Source organism: Bos javanicus, chromosome 2 (genome assembly GCF_032452875.1).
Source record: "Bos javanicus breed banteng chromosome 2, ARS-OSU_banteng_1.0, whole genome shotgun sequence".
NCBI lineage: Eukaryota > Metazoa > Chordata > Mammalia > Artiodactyla > Bovidae > Bos > Bos javanicus.
Genome location: NC_083869.1, coordinates 99,559,299 through 99,584,722, shown reverse-complemented (window position 1 = coordinate 99,584,722; position 25,424 = coordinate 99,559,299). Strand labels below are relative to the sequence as shown.

General features: G+C 35.4%; 1 protein-coding gene across 6 annotated transcripts in view; it reads left to right on the top strand.

Annotated features, from left to right (window-relative positions):
* ERBB4 (erb-b2 receptor tyrosine kinase 4) overlaps positions 1 to 25,424 on the top strand; it is a 1,283,620-nt gene that overhangs the window by 1,022,856 nt on the left and 235,340 nt on the right. For all 6 annotated transcript variants that reach the window (XM_061383869.1, XM_061383859.1, XM_061383854.1 and 3 more), the window contains 3 exons: positions 11,419 to 11,551; positions 16,467 to 16,589; positions 20,299 to 20,397. In XM_061383869.1, coding sequence (XP_061239853.1) covers positions 11,419 to 11,551; positions 16,467 to 16,589; positions 20,299 to 20,397 — 355 coding nt within the window. The remainder of the gene's footprint in view (positions 1 to 11,418; positions 11,552 to 16,466; positions 16,590 to 20,298; positions 20,398 to 25,424) is intronic.

The following is a 25,424-nucleotide window of genomic DNA, read 5'->3' as shown; positions in this document are numbered from 1 at the left end:
ATGCCCATTAGTAGCATAGGTGTATGAAATTACAGTGATGAGAATGAATGGAGATTTTGAGGTGAAGAAAAATGTTAATATGTGAGAATAAAGGATCGTGCCTATAATGATTTACTTCTCTCCTACTTTAGTTCCTGTGGAGGTAAAGTAGGAAGTACTTTAGGAGGAAGTACTTTAGGAAGTACGTAGGAGGCCTGGTGTGCTGCAATCCATGGAGTCACAAAGATTCAGACAAGACTTGGAGACTGAACAACACTTTACTTCATAGAGAAGCATTTATGTAATATTTTCTTCTCTATTGTGGGACTAATTCCTTATCACATTGAATCATTTTGGTAGGTGACAACCGAAATTTTAAGATTTTTATCTTCAATTTTTTAATACTTTGGCATATTGCTTCAGATTATCGTGTCTGTGTGATGAATAGGTAATGGGATAGAGCAGTGTTTAGTGGATTTTGAATTTTGCAATTAAATATTTAAAAAATTATGTTCATTTCATTAAACATATGTATATATTCTACCTATACAGATGATGTTTAAAGTGTTCTACTAATATGAACATTGTATTGTATAATAAGTATAAACCACACAATACATACACACAACTCTAAAGACAGAAAATTTACCTGAGCTCTTACACAAATCTGCTAAAAGTTCTTTCTTATCTAATTCTCTTTCAGTATTTTATTTGTAACAACTCATAGATATTTTTCAATTATATTTCAGCAAAGCTGAAAACAATTCAAAGGTGTAAAATTCATAGGTGTGTTATTTGTACTCTTAGGATTCTGTATTTAATCATGAGAATAATTGCCTCAAAAATCAAATGTTCAGGTTTGTATGCTTTCCTAAAATTGCAACAAAAACTCATAGATAGATATAAATATTACTTGTAAATTGGAGGAAGAAATCACTGTAAAACTATCAGAATTTTTTTTCAGTTCTAATCCTAGACATAATCCAAGTGATATTTACATATTTGTTTAATGGTAAAATCTTTTCTGAAATACCTTGTAATGCTGTGTTTTGAATAATATGTAATAGCATATTGAAAACTTATTGGGAAAAACATTTATTTAAACACATGAAAAGTCAAGAAACATTCATTTTCTTAGGAAGAGGGACAGAATATTTTGCTTCATCTGCTTTAGCACTTACATTTCTGGTCACATTTAAGATATAATAGAGAAATCTCAAATCTTAATCAAAGGATACTGTAATACCCTAGATAGTATACTGTAATACTCTAGGTCTCATCAAATAAAAGCTATAACTATCAACTGATGAATGCCTCAGAATTTTATCCACATCACTTTCCTTTGCTCAAAAAACAAAAGATGTGTTATATTTATAGAGCAAGTAGAATTACGGGTCAGATAAGTACAGTTTACAGGAGGGGAAAAAGAAAAAAAAAAAAACAACATTAATATGGCTCTCCTTGCCCTAGGCAGTAACCCTTAAACTGTCTTCTGGGGAATTTCAATATTTTCTAGTGTTTCAAGATCTCTGGTTTCAAATCTGAACCACTTTGGGGAAGACTGAACAGATGAACAGTGCAGTAAGAACTATCACCAGAGTGATAGATTCTGCTTGTCTATGCTTTTCCTTTAGGAAATTGAAGTTTTTTAATCCCCTCAAAATCTTGTTAACTGTTCTCTCACTGAGAAAATAAAATGAAGCTAAATGAAGAACTAAAGCACTTATAACTGTCAATAAGCACATAAATGACTTAATAGACATGAATCATAATGGACATAGCAATGCAAAGAAAGTGCCGGTGTGATGAGAATTATACCATTAAGATAATATAAAATCAAAAGTAAAATTAAATAAAAACTAAATATAAAATCAGAGTTTATTAGAACTCCTAAATAAATTTATGTACATTTTATATTCTCTATTATCAAATATAAGTATTGAAGAAAAATCTGATTAATTATATTTCTCTTCTCTCAAGTAATTTTAATGAAACATCTTTAGAAAGACAACTTAATATAGCTGAAAAATTGATGAACTTGAGATTACAAGATGTAAAATGTTAGCATTACTATTTATGTTTGACTTTATCTAAGTATCTTACCTTTTTTGAGTCTATTTCTTATTTTTAATATGGGGGTTATAAGATCTATCTATATTGCATAGTTATTGTGAAAGTATGCAATGTATGTAAAAAGAAAATTTTAATTAAAATTATACAAGTATTATTAGAATGAAAAGTCTTATAGTCAATCTATTTAAATTATTTGAACATAAGTGCAGTATTTAAGACCAAACAAATCCCTGGTATATCTCTATAAAAGGGGACAGTTCTATATCAAGATAGAATCTTTGATGTTTTCATTTCTATTAGATTATTTGTTTTCATTTCTATTAGATTATTTTGAAAAAGGAAATAATTGTTAATGACATTACAAGTGTCATAAAACCAATGAGCACCTAATGGCAGTCAAATCTTGTATTCCTCTTATTTGGACAGAACTTTTCCTGTGTTTGTATTTCCCTTGTGGCTCAGCTGGTAAAGAATCTGCCTGCAATGCGGGAGACCTGGATTCCATCCCTGGGTTGGGAAGATCCCTTGGAGGAGGAAAAGGCTACTCACTCCAGTATTCTGGCCTAGAGAATTCCATGGACTATACAGTCCATGGGGTCACAAAGAATCAGACATAACTGAGTGACTTGCACTTTCCTGTGTTTAAACTGCTTACATACATAATTAATATAATATTGAAATGGTCCTATTTGTGAAGTGGTATTATTTATCTCAGTTGGCAACTGATTCTAAGAATTTTCTTTCAGTAAAGAGTCAAGATGTTTTTGATCAACTACATTTAAAGAGCAAATTAGGAAATATAGTCTATTACTGTGGATACATTTAACCTCTGGTCCATGATAGATTCATGCTTTTTGTCTGATGGTTACTATAACATTTTTGGAGGAAAGATAAGATACAGGATGTTAACCAATGTCATATAATCATATTTTTAAGACAAAATATAAGCTTACACAGAGTCATCACTTCTGACTCTAATGTATGAAACATCCATTTGTGTTATATGTAGGTTTGTTGTTGTTGTTGTTGTTTGGTCACTTAGTGTGTCTGACTCTTTGCAACACCATGGACTGTAGCCTGCCAGACTCCTCTGTCCATGGGAGTCTTATGGTTTATTACAGGCAGTAACTAACTTACCTTCCCAGGAAGTGAAACTTGGTAATACTTAGGTGCTCTTGTATGAATGTGTATGTGTTCATTTATTTATACATATATATGTAAAGAGTTAGGGAACTTCCCTGGTGGCTCAGACAGTAAAGCATCTGCCTACAATGCTGGAGACCCAGGTTCAATCCCTGGGTTGGGAAGATCTCTTGGAGAAGGAAATGGCAACCCACTCCAGTATTTTTGCCTGGAAAATCCCATGGATGGAGGAGCCTGGTTACAGTCTACAGACTACAGTCCATGGGGTTGCAAAGAGTTGGACACGACTGAGCGACTTCACTTTTTTATGTAAAGAGTTATATGGAAGTGTCCTAGATTCTCTAAACTGTGCTAAGTATTTATCAAAGGACAAACATTTAATTTACTGTTCACAAAAGTGTACTTTTGAGAGTGAAGGGGGTTCTATTGGTACTTAACAGTGGTACAAACTGAGACTGTCTTGGCCTAAGTAAGGTGTATATTTTGCCAGTGCTAAGGTGTTTGCTGGTACTAGTGGTAAAGAATCCACCTGCCAATGCAGGAGACTCATGAGTCGTGGGTTTGATCTCTCGGTTGGGAAGATCCCCTGGAGTAGAAAATGGCACCCCACTCCAATATTCTTGCCTAAAAAATCCCATGGACAGAAGAACCTGGAAGGCTACAGTCCATGGGGTCACAAAGAGTCCGACACAACTGAGCACTGTTTCAAGAGTATTTGATTTCATGATAGTATTAAACAGGATCCCTGGTGGCTCAGACAGTAAGGCGTCTGTCTACAATGCAGGAGACCCAGGTTTGAGCCCTGGGTTGGGAAGATCCCCTGGAGAAGGAAATGGCAATCCACTCCAGTACTATAGCCTGGAAAAATCCCATGGATATAGGAGCCTGGTAAGGGTCTATGGGGTCGCAAAGAGCCGGATATGACTGAACGACTTCGCTTTCACTTTCAGAGGCAAATATGTCAGATCTCAGGCATCTGAGAAAGACCAGGTAGCTCCTGCTGTGTTTATTTCTCATTACCTTTGGTGAAGAATGTGCTTATGTCTATTTAAACTGAGTTATTTGACGGTGGTACTGCTATTCCAACTAGTGGAGGCAGACATATAATTATTAGGTTGGTGAGAAAGTAATTGTGGTTTTGCATTGTTGAACTTTGCTGTTTGATATTGGAATACATTCTTAAATATTTAATATGTTGTTTTATTATATACCATCTTAATGAGCATTTCTGACTTTATGTTTTTTGTTAATTACTGATTACTAGCTGTTTATATTTATTTTAGCCTAGGGAAATGATGTTAGACAAAAGGCAAGATAGAATGAGTGTCTTATTTGAGTTCAAAATGGGTTGTAAAACAGCAGGGACAACTGGCAACATCAACAACTCATTTGGCCCAGGAACTGCTAGTGAACGTACAGTGCAATGGTGGTTCAACAAATTTTCTGAAGGAGATGAGTGCTTTGAAGATGAGGAGCGCAGTGGCTGGCCATTGAAATTTGACAATGACCAATTGAGACGATCATGGAAGCTGATCCTCTTACAACTAGGAGATGTTGCTAAAGAATGTCGACCATTCTATGGTAGTTCAGCATTTGAAGCAAATTGGAAAGGTGAAAAAGCGCAATAAGTGAGTGCCTCATGAGCCGACCGCAAATCAAAAAAAAATCATTTTGAAGTGTCATGTTCTTTTATGCTATGCAACAGCAACAGACCATTTCTTGATCAGACTGTGACATGTGATGAAAAGTGGATTTTGTTTGACAGCCGGTGGTGACCAGCTCAGTGGTTAGACCAAGAAGAAGCTACAAAGACTTCCCAAAGCCAAACTTGCACACACACAAAAAAAGTCATGGTCACTGTTTGGTGGTCCCCATCTGATCCACTGCAGCTTTCTGAATCCCAGCAAAATCATCATATCTGAGGGGTACAGTCAGTAAATCAGTAAGTCAATGGGATACACTGAAAACTGCAACACCTGAAGCTGGCATTGGTCGACAGAAAGGGCACAATTATTCTCCACAACACCACCCGACTGCATGTCACACAACCAACATTTCAAAAGTTGAAAGGATTGGGCTCCAAAATTTTGCCTCATTCCCCATATTCATCTGATCTCTCGCCAACCGACGACTACTTCTTCAAGCATTGCCACAGTGTTTTGCGGGAAAATGCTTCGACAACCAGCAGGAATCAGAAAATGCTTTCCAAGAGTTTGTCGAATCCTGAAGCACAGATTTTTTACACTACAGGAATAAACAAACTTATATTTTGTTGTCAAAAATGTGTTGATTGTAATAGTTCCTATTTTGATTAATAAAGATGTGTTTGAGCCTAGTTATAATTTAAAATTCACAGCCCGAAACCACAATTACTTTTCACCAACCTAATAAAACTCAAATTAGTCTGAGGTGGAAACATTTTTACAGCATGATGTAATACTATAAGGAAAAATTGTGAAGATTTGAAAGGTAAACATAAAGTAATAATGCTAGAGACATTATTTTACACTTTCATTTAAACTTTGTTATTCAAAAATGGTAAAATGATCTAATTAGCCTGTTGGACTTGCTTGTTTATAATTCTGTGTAAATTAAAAAAAAAAAATCAGTTTAACACCTTTAGTACCCATCATGGACAGAAAATAAAGCAGCCCTAAGCTTTAAAAAAAGAAAAAAGTTTATTTATTTGGCTGTACTGGGGCTGAGCTGTGGTATTTGGGGATCTTTAGTTTGGCATGCAAACTCTTCACTGCAGCATGTGGAATCCAGTTCCCTGACCTGGGATTACCCAGGCCCGCTGTATTGGGGGTGTGGGATCTTAGCCACTGGGACACCAGGGAAGCCCTATGGCCCTAAGTCTGATCCAAACAATTCTGAGGATCTGACTTCAAATTGTTTAATTTAGAGCTTCTAAAAGTGGAGTTCTTTGATATAAAGTCAATACCGTGAGTTGTAAACTACATCATCAGTGTGTTATATTAATAGAATATCTGATTGATTCCTTTATCTGTAATTGAAAATTATTCTATACTTAAGAAATAAAGAAAAATATGCCTATATTATAAATTTAAAATACTTTTATTTGGTGAAATTAACACAAAAAAAATCTTACAGATTTAGAATTCTTTTCACTAGTGGGAAAGGAGCTGCCTGCCAAGGCAGGAGACTTAAGAGACACAGGTTTGATCCCTGGGTTGGGAAGATCCTCTGGAGTAAGAAATGACAACCACTCCAGTATTCATGCCTGGAGAATCCCATGGACAGAGGAGCCTAGCAGGCCACAGTCCATAGGGACACCACTGAAGTGACTTAGCACAGCACAGCAGAGTGAGTATATTAAAGTACCAGTCTTACTAAGTTTACAATTTTAAAGAAAATACCACTGCACATATTTTGTAGAATAGTCTGCCCTTGACATTAAGTGAAACAAAATGGGTGTAATCAAATAGTTTTAAAGCCATTTTAATTTTAATCGTAAATTATATTGACTTTATTTTGTTTCTGATTTGTTATCTGAAAGGAAACAGATCAGTGAAAGAAAGTATTTGGATGTTTATAAAATCAAGTTCTGTGATTCACTCACATTTTATATTCTCCAGTGAGGAATAACATAGTTCAAATATACTAATGACTAATAAGAATACATCTTATTATATGAATAGCATAGTCTGGGGAGACACTACTCTTCAATATACAATTTTTAAATAGATAATTGCATTCAAGATTATAGAGTAATTTATAGTGTTGTCTCTGAACTTCTAAAAGAAACTGTGAAATCCAAGTTATATGCTTTTAAATAAATTAGTCATGTTCATTTGTGACTCAGAATCCTTATTATATTAGTTTCTATGAGTAGATGGGAGATACTAGTTTCATTATACTATTTTAAAATCACAGAATAAGATAAAATATCATCTGATAGCATTCCTTTAGAAAAAGCTTGCACTTGTCACTTGACATGCCCTATCTTGTATACTTCAGGGTATCCCAAAGGTTTTTAATGGACAGGCAAAAGACAGAGAACAAGCAATACTCCTATTACAGATGAGGGATTACAGAGTATTCTAGGTCTCTTGGTTTTGACCCTTATGATTTCATTAATGTCACCTCTTAGCCTCTAAGAGGTTACTCTGACCCATATGTAAGAGGAACACACTCTCCTTCAGGGAATATAGCTGAGTTGGCAGTAGTCAGCACTAGACCTAGGAGAGATACACAACAATTTAAAACTGCAACTTAAGTAACTATATCCCTTTTATCCAAAGGATTCTTATAAAGAGTGAAGCATTAACTTTCAGGGGGTAAAAAAAAAAAAAAAAAGGGCATTGATCCTACACCTACAAATGTCTCAGATCAGATCAGATCAGTCGCTCAGTCGCGTCCGACTCTTTGCGACCCCATGAATCGCAGCACACCAGGCCTCCCTGTCCATCACCAACTCCTGGAGTTCACTGAGACTCACGTCCATCGAGTTGGTGATGCCATCCAGCCATCTCATCCTCTGTCATCCCCTTCTCCTCCTGCCCCCAATCCCTCCCAGCATCAGAGTCTTTTCCAATGAGTCAACTCTTCGCATGAGGTGGCCAAAGTACTGGAGTTTCAGCGAATCATCAAAATTGCGGGGGAGTACAAAATGTGAAGTGGTATAACTTTTCAAATTAGATGGATCTTATAAAACATAATGTTAATTGTAAGAAACATAGTGGCAATTAAATGTCTCAGACACATTAAGCTATAATGAATAGAACATACCTTCAGAAGTACTTAGATCATAAAAGTGGACAGGGAATAGCAAAATGAAATCTTAATTGAAAAAATGCAAAGTAAACATTCAAAAAGGAAAAAAGAAAGAAAATAAGGCTGTTATTGTAAAACTAAGCTTTTAGACAAAGATTTATTTTTCCTGTATTTTTCTTAAGTTTCATTAACCTATATTTCTAAGGGAAGACATAATGGAGAATATTAGAAAACTGTTCAAAAGTAAAAACAACAAAAATAAGAGTGCTAGAGTCATATAATTCAGAAACAAAAACCATTTAATGTCTTATTGTACATTTTTCCAGATCTTTTTTTTTTTTGCACACATATATGTTCTTGCCTGGAGAATCCCAGGGACGGGGGAGCCTGGTGGGCGGCCATCTATGGGGTCGCATAGAGTCGGACGCGACTGAAGCGACTCAGCAGCAGCAGCATGTATATGTGTGTAAGAATTTTTTTTCTAATTTAGTGCCTACTGTGTTTTAACTCAGTCTTTTTGATCTCTGGTCTACATCTTTACACGCCAGTATAGTCTATTTCATCTACTATCAAATCCATATTCTAATTTCTCAAGTTATCGAAAAAATTTCTGTATAGCTGACTTGTCAAAACTAGAGTCCAGGCCAGGGTTACCTTTCACGTCAATTTTTTTATGAATATTAAATCTTCTTAATCAAAATCAGTACCTTTTATCATGATATTCACTTATTAAAAATACAAGCAAGTTTTCTTATAGAACATTGTTGCTTTTCAACTTAATTGCTTCCTTGTGGTTAATTTTTTTTTTCTTTTCCAAGAGTAACTTCTGCTGAACTAAGAAGAAGTAGGCCTCTTTAAACATCCAACAGGAATTTATGTATGAATTTTAGGTGCAGAAACTCTAGTTCTTTGCTTCTTTGGATTGTTTGTAACACTCCCATTCCTGCAAAGTGGTAAAAGAGGAAAACAACTCGAGGAATGCAAATCAACCAAGGAACTGCTGAAGGAAGATAACAAAAGTAAAAGCTAACTAGAAAGTCAGAGAAATTACTGTCTGTTGAATTTTTAAATGTTTTATTTTCATTGCCAGGACTAAATAGAAATGATATGATAACTGATATTCATTTGAATTAGATGAAAAAAAATAGAGTCAGGAATCTTGTTCTGTTGGAAATGATCACTCTTAAAATGAAAGACAAACAAAAAATAGAGAATTTTCTTTTAATTTATAGTGGCAAATGCTTTCATAAATACATACCATTTATTCTTTTGCAAAATGGATAAGTAGAGGAAGATTAGAGTTTAGTTCAAACCTACAGCTAAGAAAATGCTGGGAACTATTCTCAATCATGCATAAATCCTTTACAATAAAACATTGGGCTAAGGAAACAAAAAGGTAACTCTTTTTATAGTAGTGACTTTTCAGAGATGTATTAGGCACTTGAGCTGAAAAATATGCCTTGAGTTGAAGACTTAAAATGTTTTCTGAAATGCATATTTAACTGGAATACCAAAAATGTGATCTTACACATACCAAAAGCATTATAATGATGAGTTTGTTTCCATACTGTAGTGTAATTTTCTCAGCACAGATTTTTATATCTTTAGAAAATTCCATTTAGGAAAATCTGGTTGAATTATAGCAACATTTCAATGTGCTGAAGGACTTTCAACTGCCAGGCAACAACCTTTAGGATGAACCACTTTTTAAGGTTTCTTTGCAGTTTTATATGATAATAATATAACAGTTATAATGTTTAAAAGACATGACTTCATTTATAGAAGAAGTTAGACAGAATTTTTTTTCCCAACAGCTCTTTAAAATTTAAATATTTTACTTTGGATCATCCACTTTCATTATTTCTGATCTTTGAGCAAAACTTTATCTTACAGGAACAAGTAATGTTTTTGTTTTTCTAAGAGTGTAGCTGTATAAAGTAGGTTCTTCTACAAATAGTAATATAAAACATAAAACACTTTACCATAGAGAACATGAGCATTCAGGGAAGTCTTTTTTAGTTTTGATATCTATCATGACTTCATAGTCAATATGTGTTTTACTCTGAACTGTTTCATACGGCATACGAAATTAATGTATTTCAAGACTGACCACAGGAAGCTCATAGATACTAATCTATTCTAGGACAAGAAGTTAAGACCATAAACATTAATTTTCAAGTAAGCAAAAAATTTAATATTAGAAAACAAAAAGTGATCAGTTTCAAAAGCATGTCTTAGTAAGCAATATATTAGAGAAACATTTTAAGAATAAAAATCTCTGGTCAATATCTTCCTATTTTAATGCTATTTATGTATTTTTATTCAATACTTAATATTTGGGAGAATGGCATTGAAACATGTATATCATGTAAGAAACGAGTTGCCAGTCCAGGTTCGATGCACGATACTGGATGCTTGGGGCTAGTGCACTGGGACGACCCAGAGGGATGGTATGGGGAGGGAGGAGGGAGGAGGGTTCAGGATGGGGAACACATGTATACCTGTGGCGGATTCATTTTGATATTTGGCAAAACTAATACAATTATGTAAAGTTTAAAAATAAAATAAAATTAAAAAAAAAGACATTAATGGAAAGTTGAAACAATAAAAAAAAAATACTTAATATATAGACTTCTTTCATGGGTATATGATGCTTAGTCATGCTTTTGATAATAATGCTTACTCCAGTCATCATAACTCTGAAAACCTGTCTGACCCAATTCTTCATCTTTCTCTTGCCCCTTTTCCCAACATAATTGCCCTTGACAGAGTTTGAAATAGCACTTTGTCAATGCATCTCTCTGTTGGTATCTTTGTATGCCAGAGGCATGGGGTTCATATGTCCTCAAACCACTCGTTCTTGGTTTAAAACAGTGGTTCTCAATTGGCAGTGATTTTGACACACATTTGGCAATGTCTGGAGACAACGTCATGACTGGGGAGAGAGGGTGAGTGTTGCTGGCATCTAGTGTATGGAGGATGAGATTGCTGCTAAACATCCTAAAATGTGTAAGACAGTCCCCAGAATGGACACGTATCCAGCCCTGCATGTCAATAGTGCCACTGTTGAGAAAGCCTGCTTTAGAGAAAATGTTGAAAATAATAGCATATATCACAATCATACTATTTAAATGCATTTTTCTTCTTTATAGATAAAAGTAAAATTAAAACAATTTAAAGTGATCCTGTATCAAAAATTTGGCATATATTCTTCATTTTGTTATCAAATTTTATATGTTTCATCAAATGGCATGTTGTGGCTGCTCATCTCCAATGATTAGTTGTCTGTGCATGGTTTACTATTAAAAAACAAAGCAAAAAAAAAAAAAAAAGTGCAGTTTTTACCATGAGAAAAGGTAATGCGTTTTTGTTTGTGTTTCTTCTAACTGATTAGACTTGTGATATGTGGGTAAACAACCATCCTTTCCTCTTTTTCTGTCTTTTCTCTCTTACTTTTATTATTCTCTTTTCCATTCTGGTTGGCAGGACTCCTCTAATTGCAGCTGGAGTCATTGGTGGGCTCTTCATCCTAGTCATTGTGGGCCTAACATTTGCAGTTTATGCTCGAAGGAAGAGCATCAAAAAGAAAAGGGCCTTAAGAAGATTCCTGGAAACAGAGGTGAGATGTTCATTTCTTTTGTTCATGTGTTTAAGGACTTTCATTAGAGTTAGAAGGTTTTTATGATGCTCAGTTGTTAATCCAAGTGAAAATTCTATTTGGTTTTCTGCTGAGGATTTACGTTTTTATAGTATGCTTTGGTAGCTTAGAGTATAAAGAATCTGCCTGCAATGCAGGAGACCCGGGTTCAGTTCTTAGGTCTGGAAGATCCCCTGGAGAAGGGAATGGCAACCCATTCCAGTATTCTTGCCTGGAGAATTCCATGGACAGATGATGGGGTCACAAAGAGTCGGACACAACTGAGCGACTAATATTTTCTACCTTCTATTATACAAAGTTGATGAAAAATCAGAGTGTATAATAAATGTAGTCAAGGCAGGCTCATGACTTAAAGAGGGCAAATAGCAAGAGTCAAGGAAATTATCATATTGGGAAAAGACAGATCTGTTTCTTTGGGGGCCAGGGGTCCATTAATAAACTCTAGGATATCAAAGTAGGAGATCTAGAAAATATCTGAGTAAGAAGATATCTTCGTAACAGAATGAGAAAAATGTTAGCAAGAGATAGGATTATTTTGGCTAAAATAAAGCCAGATCGGCAAACAATTTATGCTTTAATTAAGGGTCATTCAGTGGGTAGCCACCAATCTCATAACATCAGTGAAAAGACGAGCTTCAGGATAAAGCTTAGACCTTCCCACACTATGCATTTAATATTGTGCATGTTAGTTATTGTGAATATGTAAATTACCCACAAATATTATAATTTCTTTTACATTGCCACACTGAGTTTTCTGGCATGCAAGATGATCATTTTCAGCATACAGGCTATCAGAGGGAAAGCAATTGCAGAAGAATGTGTGTTACCATAGCTTTCTCAACTTAAATCCTACCTCTGTCTCCTGATACACATACCCATGCCTGTCTGAACAATTGAGAGCAAATCTGTACTGAGACAGCCTTCTCTGCGATTGTTTTCTGTCAATGTAACAGTCTGACTTCCTCTTAACACTGACAGGAATGGGAATATTTGTTCATTCATAAGTTTCTCACACTGATAATGAATTAAATTTTAGCTCTTTCCCCCTAGAAGTTGAATCTAGATAGAAGAAATATGTGACAGTTTCAGAAAGCTACTATAGAGCTACATGTAAGGAAATACTTTCTAATGATGGAAGTTATCTGAGATTAGAATGGGCTGTCTTGTCAATAGACTCATTCAAGCATTAAGTAGTCAGTTATAGACACAGAGTGAACATAGTAACAATTTCTACTTAAGCTGGATGATGCAGTAGACCCAACTTGATCACTTTCAGCTTTGTACATGTGAACATGAATAAGTTTGGCAGGCAGAATTCTCTCATATGGCCGGTTTGGAACAGTCACTGAGAGAATCTTGAAAAGTGAAGTAAATAAACTAGAGTTGAAGAAGAATGGAAGGTTTGGTATAGCAGTGGATATTTAGATTCTTGAATAAATAGAAGACAAATTCTGTCTCTTAACCTTGTGTAGGAAAGGCTCATTGCTATGAAAGAGTTGTTTGTCTTGTTTTATTAATACGGTGCTTTCTAAGAATGCCCATCAAATTGGCATTTCATTACTAAATAAATGCACACTAATTGGTTTTGTAAGTATATTCTATTTTTTTTTAAATAGAAAGTTATCACTTAGGGCAAAATTAGATTATTGTTGAATTCCCATATTTCTCTCAGTAAAAGTAAATAACTATGATTTTCTACCATCTAAACAGAAGAGGAATTCTTAAGAGGATCAACTTAAATTCTCAATTACTGAAGCAAGAAATCTTGCCTCAGAGGTGAAAGTCATTAAAATCTGATGTGCCGTTGGAAGGTTTTTAAAACTGATACACTTTCCCCAAATCATTTTCCCCCACAGTGTCTATTTTTCTGTTGCATACATAAAAGTAAGAAATCTTTTGTTTAACATACATTTATTGAAATGCGGATAAGCTTAATGGTTTTGTAGATGTTGCAATTTAAAAATATATTAATGAAAGACAATCCTATCTCTTGAAGTGACAGATTTGTTGCCTATATTATGGCAGATAACGTTCCAAAATTTTTCATCTATGCTCTATACTGTTTTATCCTTTAACAATCTTCTAAGGTAATTATTGCTACACCAACTTTACAGATGTGAAATGAAGGGCCAGGAAGGGTAAGTTGCATTCTAAGCTTATGAGTGGCAGCAATGGTATAAAAACCCACAGATTTAAATTTTATCATACTGCATCACAAAATAAAACTATGCTTCTTTTAATGATATAATGCTCAAATTCCTGGGGAAAAATGTGTTTGTAAAAAAAAAAAAATTGAATGATACTTAAGAAAATTGCAGAGGACTAAACGTATCAGGTAGAATTATGACGTTTTCAAAATATGAAAGTATTGCATAGTATAGGTCTATATATGCTATGTGATAAGTCGCTTCAGTTGTGTCAGACTCTTTGAGACCCTATGGATTGTAGCCTGCCAGGCTTCTCTGTCCATGGGACTCTCTAGGCAGGAACACTGGAATGGGTTGCCATGCCCTCCTCCAGGAGCTCTTCCCAACCCAAGGAATCAAACCCACATCTCTTATGTCTTCTGTAATGGCAGACAGGTTCTTTACCACTAGGGCAACCTGGGAGGCCCATGTCTATATATAGAGTTCACACAAACACACACACACACACATATATATATGTTAAGTGTATCTAACCCAAAGTGCAAAAAAAAATCCAGTTCCCAAATTTACATATGATTTCCGTATGACTTTTACATGTGATTTAAGAAATAATTTATAAAAGTTTCTTATTACACACAAAGTATATATATCAAAATCTACCAAACAAATTCTGCACAGCAGGATTCAAATGAAGAGGATCCTCTGCAGGAGATTTTGTGTTCAGGTTTAATAAAGACTTGTGTGGTTCTTTCTGAGATTTATGTGACTTGCATGCAGTTATATGCATTATTACAATTTAAATTTGAAAATGAAATAGCAGTGCATTGTCAAACTATTAAAAAAAGCCTAATTTTATTGATATTTTTTATCATTTTTCCCAAATTCTTGCTAACTATTCCTAACTGTTACTTATATTCATGATCCTGTTCAGCTAATTAAGTAGACTGTGATGTTCACAGGAACATTATAATAATAACCAAGTTGGAGGACCACACTGCAGTTAGCCTTGTAAACAGACATTTTGAAATAGTGTGGTGGTTTTCAAGACAATGTGAGTAGGAGTAGCCCTTAAGTATTTCCTCATGCTGAGAAAGAACAAGCTATTTGTAAAGTTTAGTTCCTTTATTAACTTTAAAAAAAAAGAAGAAGCTCTTATTTGTCTCACTTGCTTTTTCCCTCAAGCATAGATAAATTTCTAAAATTTTAACATTCAGTATAGACTATTTAGTATCTGGAGTCTCTCTTTTGTCTACATTTTTGTTATTGTTGTTGTTCTTCACATAAGAAATTGGCACACATTTACATACATTTCTCCTGCTTACCCGTTCTCTCTGGGAATGGCATCTAAACCATGACATCTAAAATCATCAGCCTAATCTTACCCCTTTGGGCCATAACCAGCCCCCTTCCGGATCTGGCATCGCCCACCGTAATCTCAGCCTTCAGACCTGTCCCTCTCTGTGCGTTAGTCTCTTCCGTGCCGTCTTCCTCCTTGAGGCTGTGTCTAACCTGTCCCTAGTGACAGTGTCCTCCCCCATGTCCATCCATGTTTATTATCTCAAGACTAGTTTTAAAGTCTACCTCCTTTGAGGAAGCCAAAAAAGCAAACCTCATTCTCCCTTTGTTATTTTATTCCTCTTCATTCCATAGCATTCATTTATGATCTAGAATCAATTCATAGAGTTTTACAATTTTTTACCTGGAAGGTATTCTAGGGCCTTGTTGCTTAAAATGTGTTCAAAGAGCAACATCATAAAGAGGCATCTTCTAGAGTTCTATAAAAATGAAGATTTCAGCCCCAAATCCATACCTACTGAACCAAAATCTGCATTTTAACAAAACCCTCCAGTAATTTACAGGTACATGAAAAATTTAGAAACACTGTGTTTGTTTATTGACATTGTGCTAGCTTGTTTTTTCTTTTTTTATGTATCTGCCCTGACTTCCTTGGTAAAGATAGTATATGCTTAAAAAAAAAAAAAAAGGTAGCTTTTTTTAATTAAAAATTTTTTTATTTTTGTATTAAATTTCCTGAAATGAAAAAAACAAAACAAAACTTTGATAGAGTACAGTTGAATAAGTAAAATCTCTGAACCTTAGCTGAAGTTGTCCAGAAGAAGGAACATGAAGTAGAATTAAAAGCCCCTTAGTCTCTGCTGCTGCTGCTGCTGCTAAGTCGCTTCAGTTGTGTCCGACTGTGTGCGACCCCATAGACGGCAGCCCACCAGGCTCCCCGTCCCTGGGATTCTCCAGGCAAGAACACTGGAGTGGGTTGCCATTTCCTTCTCCAATGCAGGAAAGTGAAAAGTGAAAGTGAAGTCGCTCAGTCGTGTCCGACTCTTCGAGACCCCATGGACTGCAGCCCACCAGGCTCCTCCGTCCATGGGATTTTCCAGGCAAGAATACTGGAGTGGGGTGCCATCACCTTCTCCATATTAGTCTCTAGATCTCTATAAAAAATGGGAAAAAAACATCCCTTAGACTAGTAGACCTCAAGGTACATACTTGTTACTTGTGTTCACCCAGGTGAAGATCATCAAAAGAGAAAGAGTAGGGTTAGAGGAATGCTGAGCGATACATTTTATATACATATGGTTTGTTGATATAAAATAGGTTTGTGTGTGTTTTTTATGTGTGAGAAAGCAAACCAGACAGAAAGAGAGAGGAACACTGATTATTGGATTTAAAGTTGTATAACCTGTATTTTTTGTTTTTCTTTTGCTTTGTAGCTGGTAGAACCCTTAACTCCCAGTGGCACAGCACCCAATCAAGCTCAACTTCGTATTTTGAAAGAAACTGAGCTCAAAAGAGTGAAAGTACTTGGCTCAGGTGCTTTTGGAACTGTTTATAAAGTAAGTAAAAAATAACGCATACCATCAGTTAGTTTCAGTTTTGTTTCATACTTGTTTTAAATAATAGCCGGAGTTATTGTTCTAGCCAACCTAATTTCCTTTTTAATATTCTGTGAGAAGAATCTTTATAGTATTGAGAAGTTGCTACACAAATGAATTCATTAATTTTTATTGACCAAGCTGGGTTTGAGACAGTCATGAAAAAGCAGGAAATACTGATGCAAAGCCCTCTCAGTCTCTTCTGAGCTCCTTTTGATATCATCTGCCTTTGGCAAATTTGTCCTTATTTCGGAATACCCAGATCCAACCCATTTACCTTTGCCCCTACACAGGGAGATATCCTAGACAGACTTAGGCAATGTGCTCTTCTTTCTTTGCTCTTCTCTTCTATTCTTTGATCCTGTCAACTACAAATTGGCACTTGCCATGGACACTTGATATTTACCTCTACAAACATTAAATCATGTGCTGCTGATTTTCAGCATCCCCTGAAAGGAGTTTAGGGTGGAGAACAGAAATGAGGCATTCTGTGCTCAGGGAAAAATTGGCAGAACAGGTCTTCAGGTAGGTATTTTCAGGAGCCGATTTTATGAACCCAATTCTTACATCTCCTCATACGTAGAAAAGTACTAAAATGCTTCAGAGTGATGACTTACTCATGACTAGCAAAAGGCTTCATGAGACTAGCAGATATCTTCTGGAAATGTGCTCAATTGCATGTACTCTCTCTCCACCAAAATCACATAAATACTGACCTTCCCCTTCTTTGGAGCAGTTTGTTAGAGCTATTTGAGGTGCTGTATCCTGGGCTTCAGTCCTCATTTTGCCCCAAATAAAATTTAGTTGCACTTCTCACGTGCATTTTTTTAAATCAACAATCCAAAGACCTATCCATCAGGACCCTACTAGCCCATCTCTTCAGAACACACAGAAATACACTGATGTGTTAGTAAAACTAGTTTCTAAAGCACTTTTTTGCCTACCTTATAACATTTATAATTTAACAGATAATTTCCAGTTTTAATGTCTTCACCATTACATGCAAACTAAAAAAGTGACTTTGTAAAGTTCAGGTTAGATAGAAGGAGACGGTAACATCATGGATTTTAAATAAGAGAGATATTTCTGGAAAGGGAGAGTTCAAATGAAGGCATTTGTATGTTTACTTATTTAACTTAATTACAAAACCAATTCAAAGGCCAAGCTCAAGGTTAATTGTGGTGAAATTTATTTTTAATTGTAAATAACAAGAATAAGAGACTCTGTTGGGATAATACTAAATCCTTTTTGTAATGTCCATTACTTCAATTACCAAAATTTGCTTTGACAAATTTCTTAAAGCGATATGCAAGCTTACATTTTAAAGAATATATCAGCTAAAATAGGTCAGATCTTAAGAATTTTGTATCTTAAAATGTTGTTTTTTTATATTAAAAGCAGAATTATTTACTGGAAGTTATTAATGATTGGAATATAAACCTTAATTTTCTCTCCTGAGTTTACCAAAAATAATCTCATCTCTTTAAAATAAAATTTTATTTCTATGGTCAAATGCAAATGTTTCTAAATCTCCTGTTCTATGTATTTTGTTCAGTTAAATTTAAAATTATTAGCTGACTTGGTACTTTCTGGTCTTCAAAATCTTTGTATGTTCAGAGACACAAACTATCTTATCTGTTTCTCTTAATTATATCACGTTAGAAAAATATGGACTTCCATTTTAAAAGTAACTCAATCTTGAAATGTACCTGGCATATAATCACCCTTATGTTTTTAAAGATGATATGGTCTGGAAATTGAATTTTATTGTAAATCATGAATACTGTATAACTCAAGACCAAATGTTGTCTAGTAACCTCAGCAGGGAAAAATATTAATTATTTTGACATTTAATAATAAAGCCTTATTAATAATGTTTTATTAGCAACACTTATTTTCCCATTGTCCAAGAGTGGTGTACACTTATTGAAATTACTTCTATTAAAAGCTTTTTGAAAGTTCCATAAGTATGTTTAAATTTTATTCCTATAGTGTGTATGGTTGACCTTAAGTATTAATTAAAATTATTAGTTCTTACGAGGACATGCTATCTTAAACTATAAAGAATTATTCTTGACCACAGAAATGCAAATTTGCCTAGCCAATTACCAGTTAATTTTTCCATCTGCTTGGAGTAATGCTGTGCTTAAACATAAACTATTTGAACCAATATCATAGGTATCAACATAGTTGAATTTTGATCCCATGGGGCCTAGGAAATAATGACTATATGGCTATACTTATTTTGAAAGCAGTGAAAATTAATTTATAGTGAATTTATTTTCTTATTTTGAAAGTATACTTTAGATATATTTTCATATTGATTATGTATCTTTATAAGGTAACCGCTTCTCAGGTTACTTTATTGAGTAATGGTAAGCCTGTTCTCCACTTTAGTACCATCAACAAGAAATCAAGCCTTGGGCTTTTCCCCTCTATTTCTACATTAATAATTTTTTTTTTAATTGTACCATAGGAAGCTTGGCCTATTATTTTGCATTTGACAGATGGATTTCCCTATTCACTATTAAATTCACTTCTAAAGGTTTAAGTCTTTTTTTTCTTTATTATTTTGACTTTTTAATAATTCCTATGTTTCTATCCTCTCTTATGTTATTACCACTTTGGGTAACATATATACATTTTAGCATAGAAGTACTACGTGAAAAAGTTTCAAAAATCTTTATAATTACAAGCAAATGATATTAAGAAAATCAAGAAGTGGAGCTGTTCGCTTCCTTTCATTTTAATGTTAAAACTGTCCTTAGAAGATGTTTTTAATGTCAAGGCTAATAAATTAAAATTTGAGATATTTTTTTACATGTAGACTCATATCTGCTTCTGTATGCCTTTGGAAGGATACACTTAAAAAATGTTCTTGTATATTTCATGCATTCCTATGTTATCAGGATCATTGTCCTCAGTTAAATGGTGGAATTATTTACCCAGAAATGCTGTTATTTAAGATAACATTATACTTTAATCGAACTCTACCTATTTTATACTTTCCCACAATACATAGATGTTGTTCATATTGTATTTCTATAGGAAAAGAAAACTCGCAATGACTAATGTAAATATTTTATATTACTTTAGAAATAATAAAAATTCTTGGTACATACATAGTATTAAAGAATATAGACAAATTAATATGTGTTCAATACTCCTTAGTACTTGCCTTTTAAAACTAATTCTTAAAAAGTCACCTTAGAACATTCGTTCTTAAATCAATCTGAATTTTGATGCATGAGAATGTGCTTTTTTATCTTATTGTATTTTTAGTTGCAGAATAATTAGATAATATTAAAGCTGAGAAGAATCACTAACATTACATAGCCCGGTCTTCTAAATTGCAAATAAGACAATTGAAGTTCAAAAATCAGAACAGCCTTCTCAAAGTCATAAGAAATTGATGATATCATCCAAGGCAAATATTGTTTTATATATATTTCAATGATTTTTCCTTTCTTTTTTTTTTTAACTGTTTAAAGCTTTTTTTGTGTATACAAATGAATTTTATAATAGTGTAAACACCTTGAAAGCAGAATACATATATGATTCATTTTCTGGTAATGAAAGCACATAACTGGTTAAATCAAATTTTGTGTCTGATCTAAATGTTGTATCTGTGTTAATATAGATTTAATGTGAAATTTTTTTCCCCACAAAGGGTATTTGGGTCCCTGAAGGAGAAACAGTGAAGATTCCTGTGGCTATTAAGATTCTTAATGAAACAACTGGTCCCAAAGCCAATGTGGAATTTATGGATGTAAGTACAGACACCAGGCGATCACATTTTTATCCGTTATTGACTACTTTTAAAATTAAAAAAAAAAAGACTCCAACTTCAAACTGTCTTCTCTTGTAATGGCATAATGTTATAACTAAAGACTTGAACAAGGATCAAAAAACTTTTGCTTAAAAGACCAGAGAATAAATATTACAGCTTATTCCTGCAATGTGATCTTTGTGGCAACTACTCAGCTCTCTCCTTTTGGTAAATTATCAGCCATAGACAATTAAAAAAAATAGTGCAGGAATGAGTATGACTGTGTTCCAGTAAAACTTTATTTACACGAGCAAGCTGAAGGCCAGGTTTGGCCTGCAGACCAAATCCTGCTCTCAAAGGCCATGTGTTTAAGCACTGTGCCAAACTGCATTTGAGAGTAGTGATGATGATTTGAAAAATTAACCAGACTGTTTTGTTTTATTGTTGTTATCATCTGTTTAGTTGAAAACATCAATCAAGATTAGTTTCGATAGTTGCCATTAAATTTAAATTAGGAACCTAGTAACTCAGATAATTGCTCATTGAAACTTAGTTTTTTCAATTCAAACTCTGAAGACAAGACCTCATAGGTAAAATGCTCCAACTATAGAATAGCTCACTGGTAGCTCAGCTGGTAAAGAATCTGTCTGCAATGTGGGAGATCCTGGTTCCATTCCTGGGTCAGAAAGATCTGCTGGAGAAGAGATAGTCTACCCACTCTAGTACTCTTGGGCTTCCCTGGTGGCTCAGACAGTAAAGAATCCGCCTGTAATGAAAGAGGCTTAGGTTCGATTCCTCAGTTGGGAAGATCCCCTGGAGAAGGGAACAGCTACCTACTCCAGTATTCTTTCCATGAGAATCCCCATGGACAGAGGAGCCTGGCAGGCCCCAGTCTGACTTTCACTTTTTTCATAGAATAGTAAGAGAGTTCTGAAAAGTAAGTGTACTTTTTAAGGTCAATCAGAACTTTGATTTCCCCTAGCAAAAATTCTAGATTGAACTGTTCAGCAAATTTCAGAAGGTACGACAGATGAGACTTGATATGTAGCATGCTGTTATTTTTTTACATTCAACACAAGGTATCTTGCCAGGGGTACTATCAAAGACCCATATGTATCCTTTCTCTAATTTTAGCATAATGTCTTCAGTAATAAGAATGATTTTGATTTTCAAATGACCTTTATATGAAAGTATATGCACTCTGATTTTTAAAAAGATGAATTGCTGTGCATTTCTACCCTTCTCTCTTGTAAGCTCTTTTGTTAAGTTTTGTAGGAGCTCATTTCATGGTGCTGGATAATTTGGGTATAATGCTATGACCATCTTATATAGGTCTACTTTTAATAACTTATTGGTTTTCGTATAATAGGGCTGATAATTTTAGTGAAACCAACCAGTTGCTCTGATTGATTGATGCTGATGCCAAAAGCTCTATTTATTATTGTTGATTGCCAAAAGCTCAAAGTGTTATTGTACCTTAGTCCTTAAGTTGTGTCCGACTCTTTTATGACTCCATGGACTATAGCCCACCAGGCTTCTCTATCCATGGTGTTTCCCAGGTAAGATTACTGGAATGGGTTGCTATTGCTTTCTCCAGGAGATAGTCCAGACTCAGGGATTGAACCTGAGTCTCATGTATTGGCAGGTGGGTTCTTTTCCACTAGGACCACCTGAGAAAGCCCCTGCTTGCCTGTACCAGTGCAAAATCGAATCTCCAAGACAGAGCTTGGGTGAAGTAGAAAAGAATAGCTTATTGCTTTGCAAGGCAGAGGGGAACAAAGCAGGTTTTCACTCTTGAATTGGTTGTCCCAACCCTGGATGGTTTAGTGAGGAGTTTTATAGCAGTGGTTTAAGGGTAGAGTTGCTGATAAAATTAGGGTGTATGCTGGGCCTGCATTCCTTTAATAGGGCCTCAGTTGCTCTCTTGAAAGTTTTGAGTTCCTTTTACCTGGAATGAAGAATGCTACTCTTCCATTTGTTGGAGGTTTTAGTTCTTTTTTGAACTATGGTGTTGGAGAAAACTGTTGAGAGTCCCTTGAACTGCAAAGAGATGCAACCAGTCCATTCTAAAGGAAATCAGTCCTGAATATTCATTGGAAGGACTGATGCTGAAGCTGAAGCTCCAGTACTTTGGTCACCTGATGCGAAAAACTGACTCATTGGAAAAGTCCCTGATGTTGGGAAAGATTGAATGCAGGAGGAGAAGGGGATGACAGAGGATGAGATAGTTGGATGGCATCACCGACTCGATGGACATGAGTTTGAACAAGCTCTAGGAGTTGGTGATGGACAGGGAAGCATTGTGTGCTGCAGTCCATGGGGTTGCAAAGAATCAGACGGACTGAGTGACTGAACTTAGTTCTGTAAAGAGCTCAAAGATATGTTATGTATATCTCTTGAGAGGAAACAGGGCCCTGCCCCAAGGCTACACTATTTTTTCTAGGCTGTTCCTCCCTTGTCTCTGCATCCCCTCCCTTCTCTGATTAGCAACTGTTTGAACCTCTCTTTTAGAACTCAGGCAAGGTTGTGGAGGCTGAGCAGAAAGGCTCCCAGGCCCAGGAGCCCCACAGGGTCCTGCTTAGTTTCAGCGCTGTGTCTTACCGATTGCTAAATATTTTAAAAATGATCTTTGTTGCATACCTACCAACACCTATCTAACATCTGTTGAATCCAGTAACTAAATATTCTTCCTTCTGCACTCTAAAAATTCTGACACTCTCTGCAGTTGATTCATATATTAATATGTAAAACTGAAGACTTTTTCAGCAATGTCACAGTATAAATTTGTGAAAGGAACTTTCAAAGTAAAAATGACAATGTGTAGACACAGTGTAGGTTAATATGTAAAACTGGTATAGAAAGATCTTACTCAGTCTAGACTGCAGCCAAAGCTGAAATTCACAAGAATGCTAATAATCTCTGCTGGAGAATTGGATAGCCATTTTTGTCATATTTCCATGGAAACAGACTGGCAAAAAGGGGTTAAGAGGCTACAGAATAATCACCTAGGAAAGAAGCTCTGAAAACCTCATCATGATTTTGAATGATTATTTGAAAGCTCCTAACCCCATTCATTTTTTCTTTTCCCTCATCTGAAGTCTATTCCCATGGAAACAGAAGTAGGGATGGCAGCTTGAAGTCATAGATTTCTGCTGAAATTTAGATGAGGCTCTGATTGAGCCATGAAAGGAATCATTTTTCTAGATAGTTGATGGATCTGGTGACCAACAGACTCTAAATAGTCTGATCTTATTAAAAGTGAAAAAAAAAAAATGAGGGAAAATATTTTGACTGCACTTTTCCTACCTGCTGAATAGTTGCTAGAAGATTAACAGATTGATGGACTGCTATTGGCAGAGTTTCAATAAATAGCAAGCATTTTCTCAACTTCTTTCATATCACTAGGAGAGCTTCACAATGATTAAAACACAGCTGAACTGGCAAAATTAACGGTGAATTAAGCATTTTAAGTAGACTGGTATAACTTTAATTCAAACACATAGCTACTCTTCATACCTAAGTTTTTAGCTCATCTGTCATGTGTGTAGATCATTGTAAGTGCTTAAATAACATATCAATAAAAAGGTCTTTGTTAGCAAAACTGTTTGTAATTTGGACCTAAGAATTGAGCTGAAATTGCAAATATTCCCACACTTTTTTAGTTAAAAGTCATTTTTGGCATATGTCTTAGTTTAAGTTGTTCCAGAAGCAGAAGCTGACCGTGAGACAAGGATTTGAGTGAAAGTAGTTTATTTTGGAGGTGAGGGACTCATCAGTAAGGAGAAATGGAAATGAGAAAGGGGAATCAGTAAAACCAACTGCCATCATGAGTGACTGGAGTTTCTTTCCATTGGAGAGATTCTGGCAGCTCGTGTAGGACATATGCCTCAGAGTTACTCTCCTTAAAGTTCAAGGGAGGTGATGGAAGGACTCCAGCTGTCAGTCTTTGATTGAGGGATACTGGAAGAGAAACACATTTATTCATTTATTCTCCTGCATGCCCTACCTGCTGAATGTGGCAAAACAAGCTTCAGTAGCAACAGAAAGCCACTGGGCAAAGGAAGGCAGGAGAAAGTCAGTACAGCCCTATGGGAGAACATTCCAAGGATAACTTTCAAACAAGAGTAAATGAGTCCATGCTACATATCTCTTTTGAAAACTGGTTCTGTAGATATGTATTGGTATATGTGTGTGAGTGTGTGCATGTGTGCCTACGCTTTATATCATTTTATAGGAGGAAAATAAAGTTTCTTTTGTAAAGAAACTGCGTACGTTTATGAATATGAAGTGTCGGGGGAGTTTGTAATTTCCTCAGTTCTGTCTCACCACAGCAAAAATTTGAAGCGAAGGATGAATCAGTGTTACATCTCAGTTTTATTAGGAAAAACAAAGGATAGTACACCCTTGAGGAGTAGGACAGGTGGACCCAAAAGTCAAGAGAAGAGAAGAGATGCCTCAAATCTTCTAGTCTTCCCCTTTTATACATTTGTCTCCTCATCCCTGAGCCTGCCCTATGTAAATTGTGCTAGCCAAGAGGGCTGTTTGTTTTACCTGAGGTCCTTGGACCTTCCTTTGTTCTATTTTCACAGGCTTTTCCCTTCTTTGTCTTTTAGCCTCTGACCTTCTGGACTCCTTTTTCCTATTATAACTACCTAATCTGCTCCCCTTAAGAGATAGGAGGCCCAGTTCTTTGGGAATAGGGGCATCAAGGTTTCTCTGGCTACTTTCTGCTGAACTGGGTTGGTGAGGGGCATGGGGCCTCCCCCTCTTGCTAGTCTCAAGCCTCAGAGTCCTTATAGCGGTGTCCGTCTAAGGGTGAGTGATATTTTCCCTGGTTGGCTATAGTTTTATATACATCCTTGTTGAACTGGTGCTGCATATTGTAGCTTGTTGACCTGGGCAGAGACAAAATGGGTTAGACAGTTGATAATACATGGAGCACTCATAAGCAGCATCAATACGATGCTGATAACATCCTTGTGATAACAAGGATTAGTAGGCGCATTAGCCAACTCCAAATTTCCCCT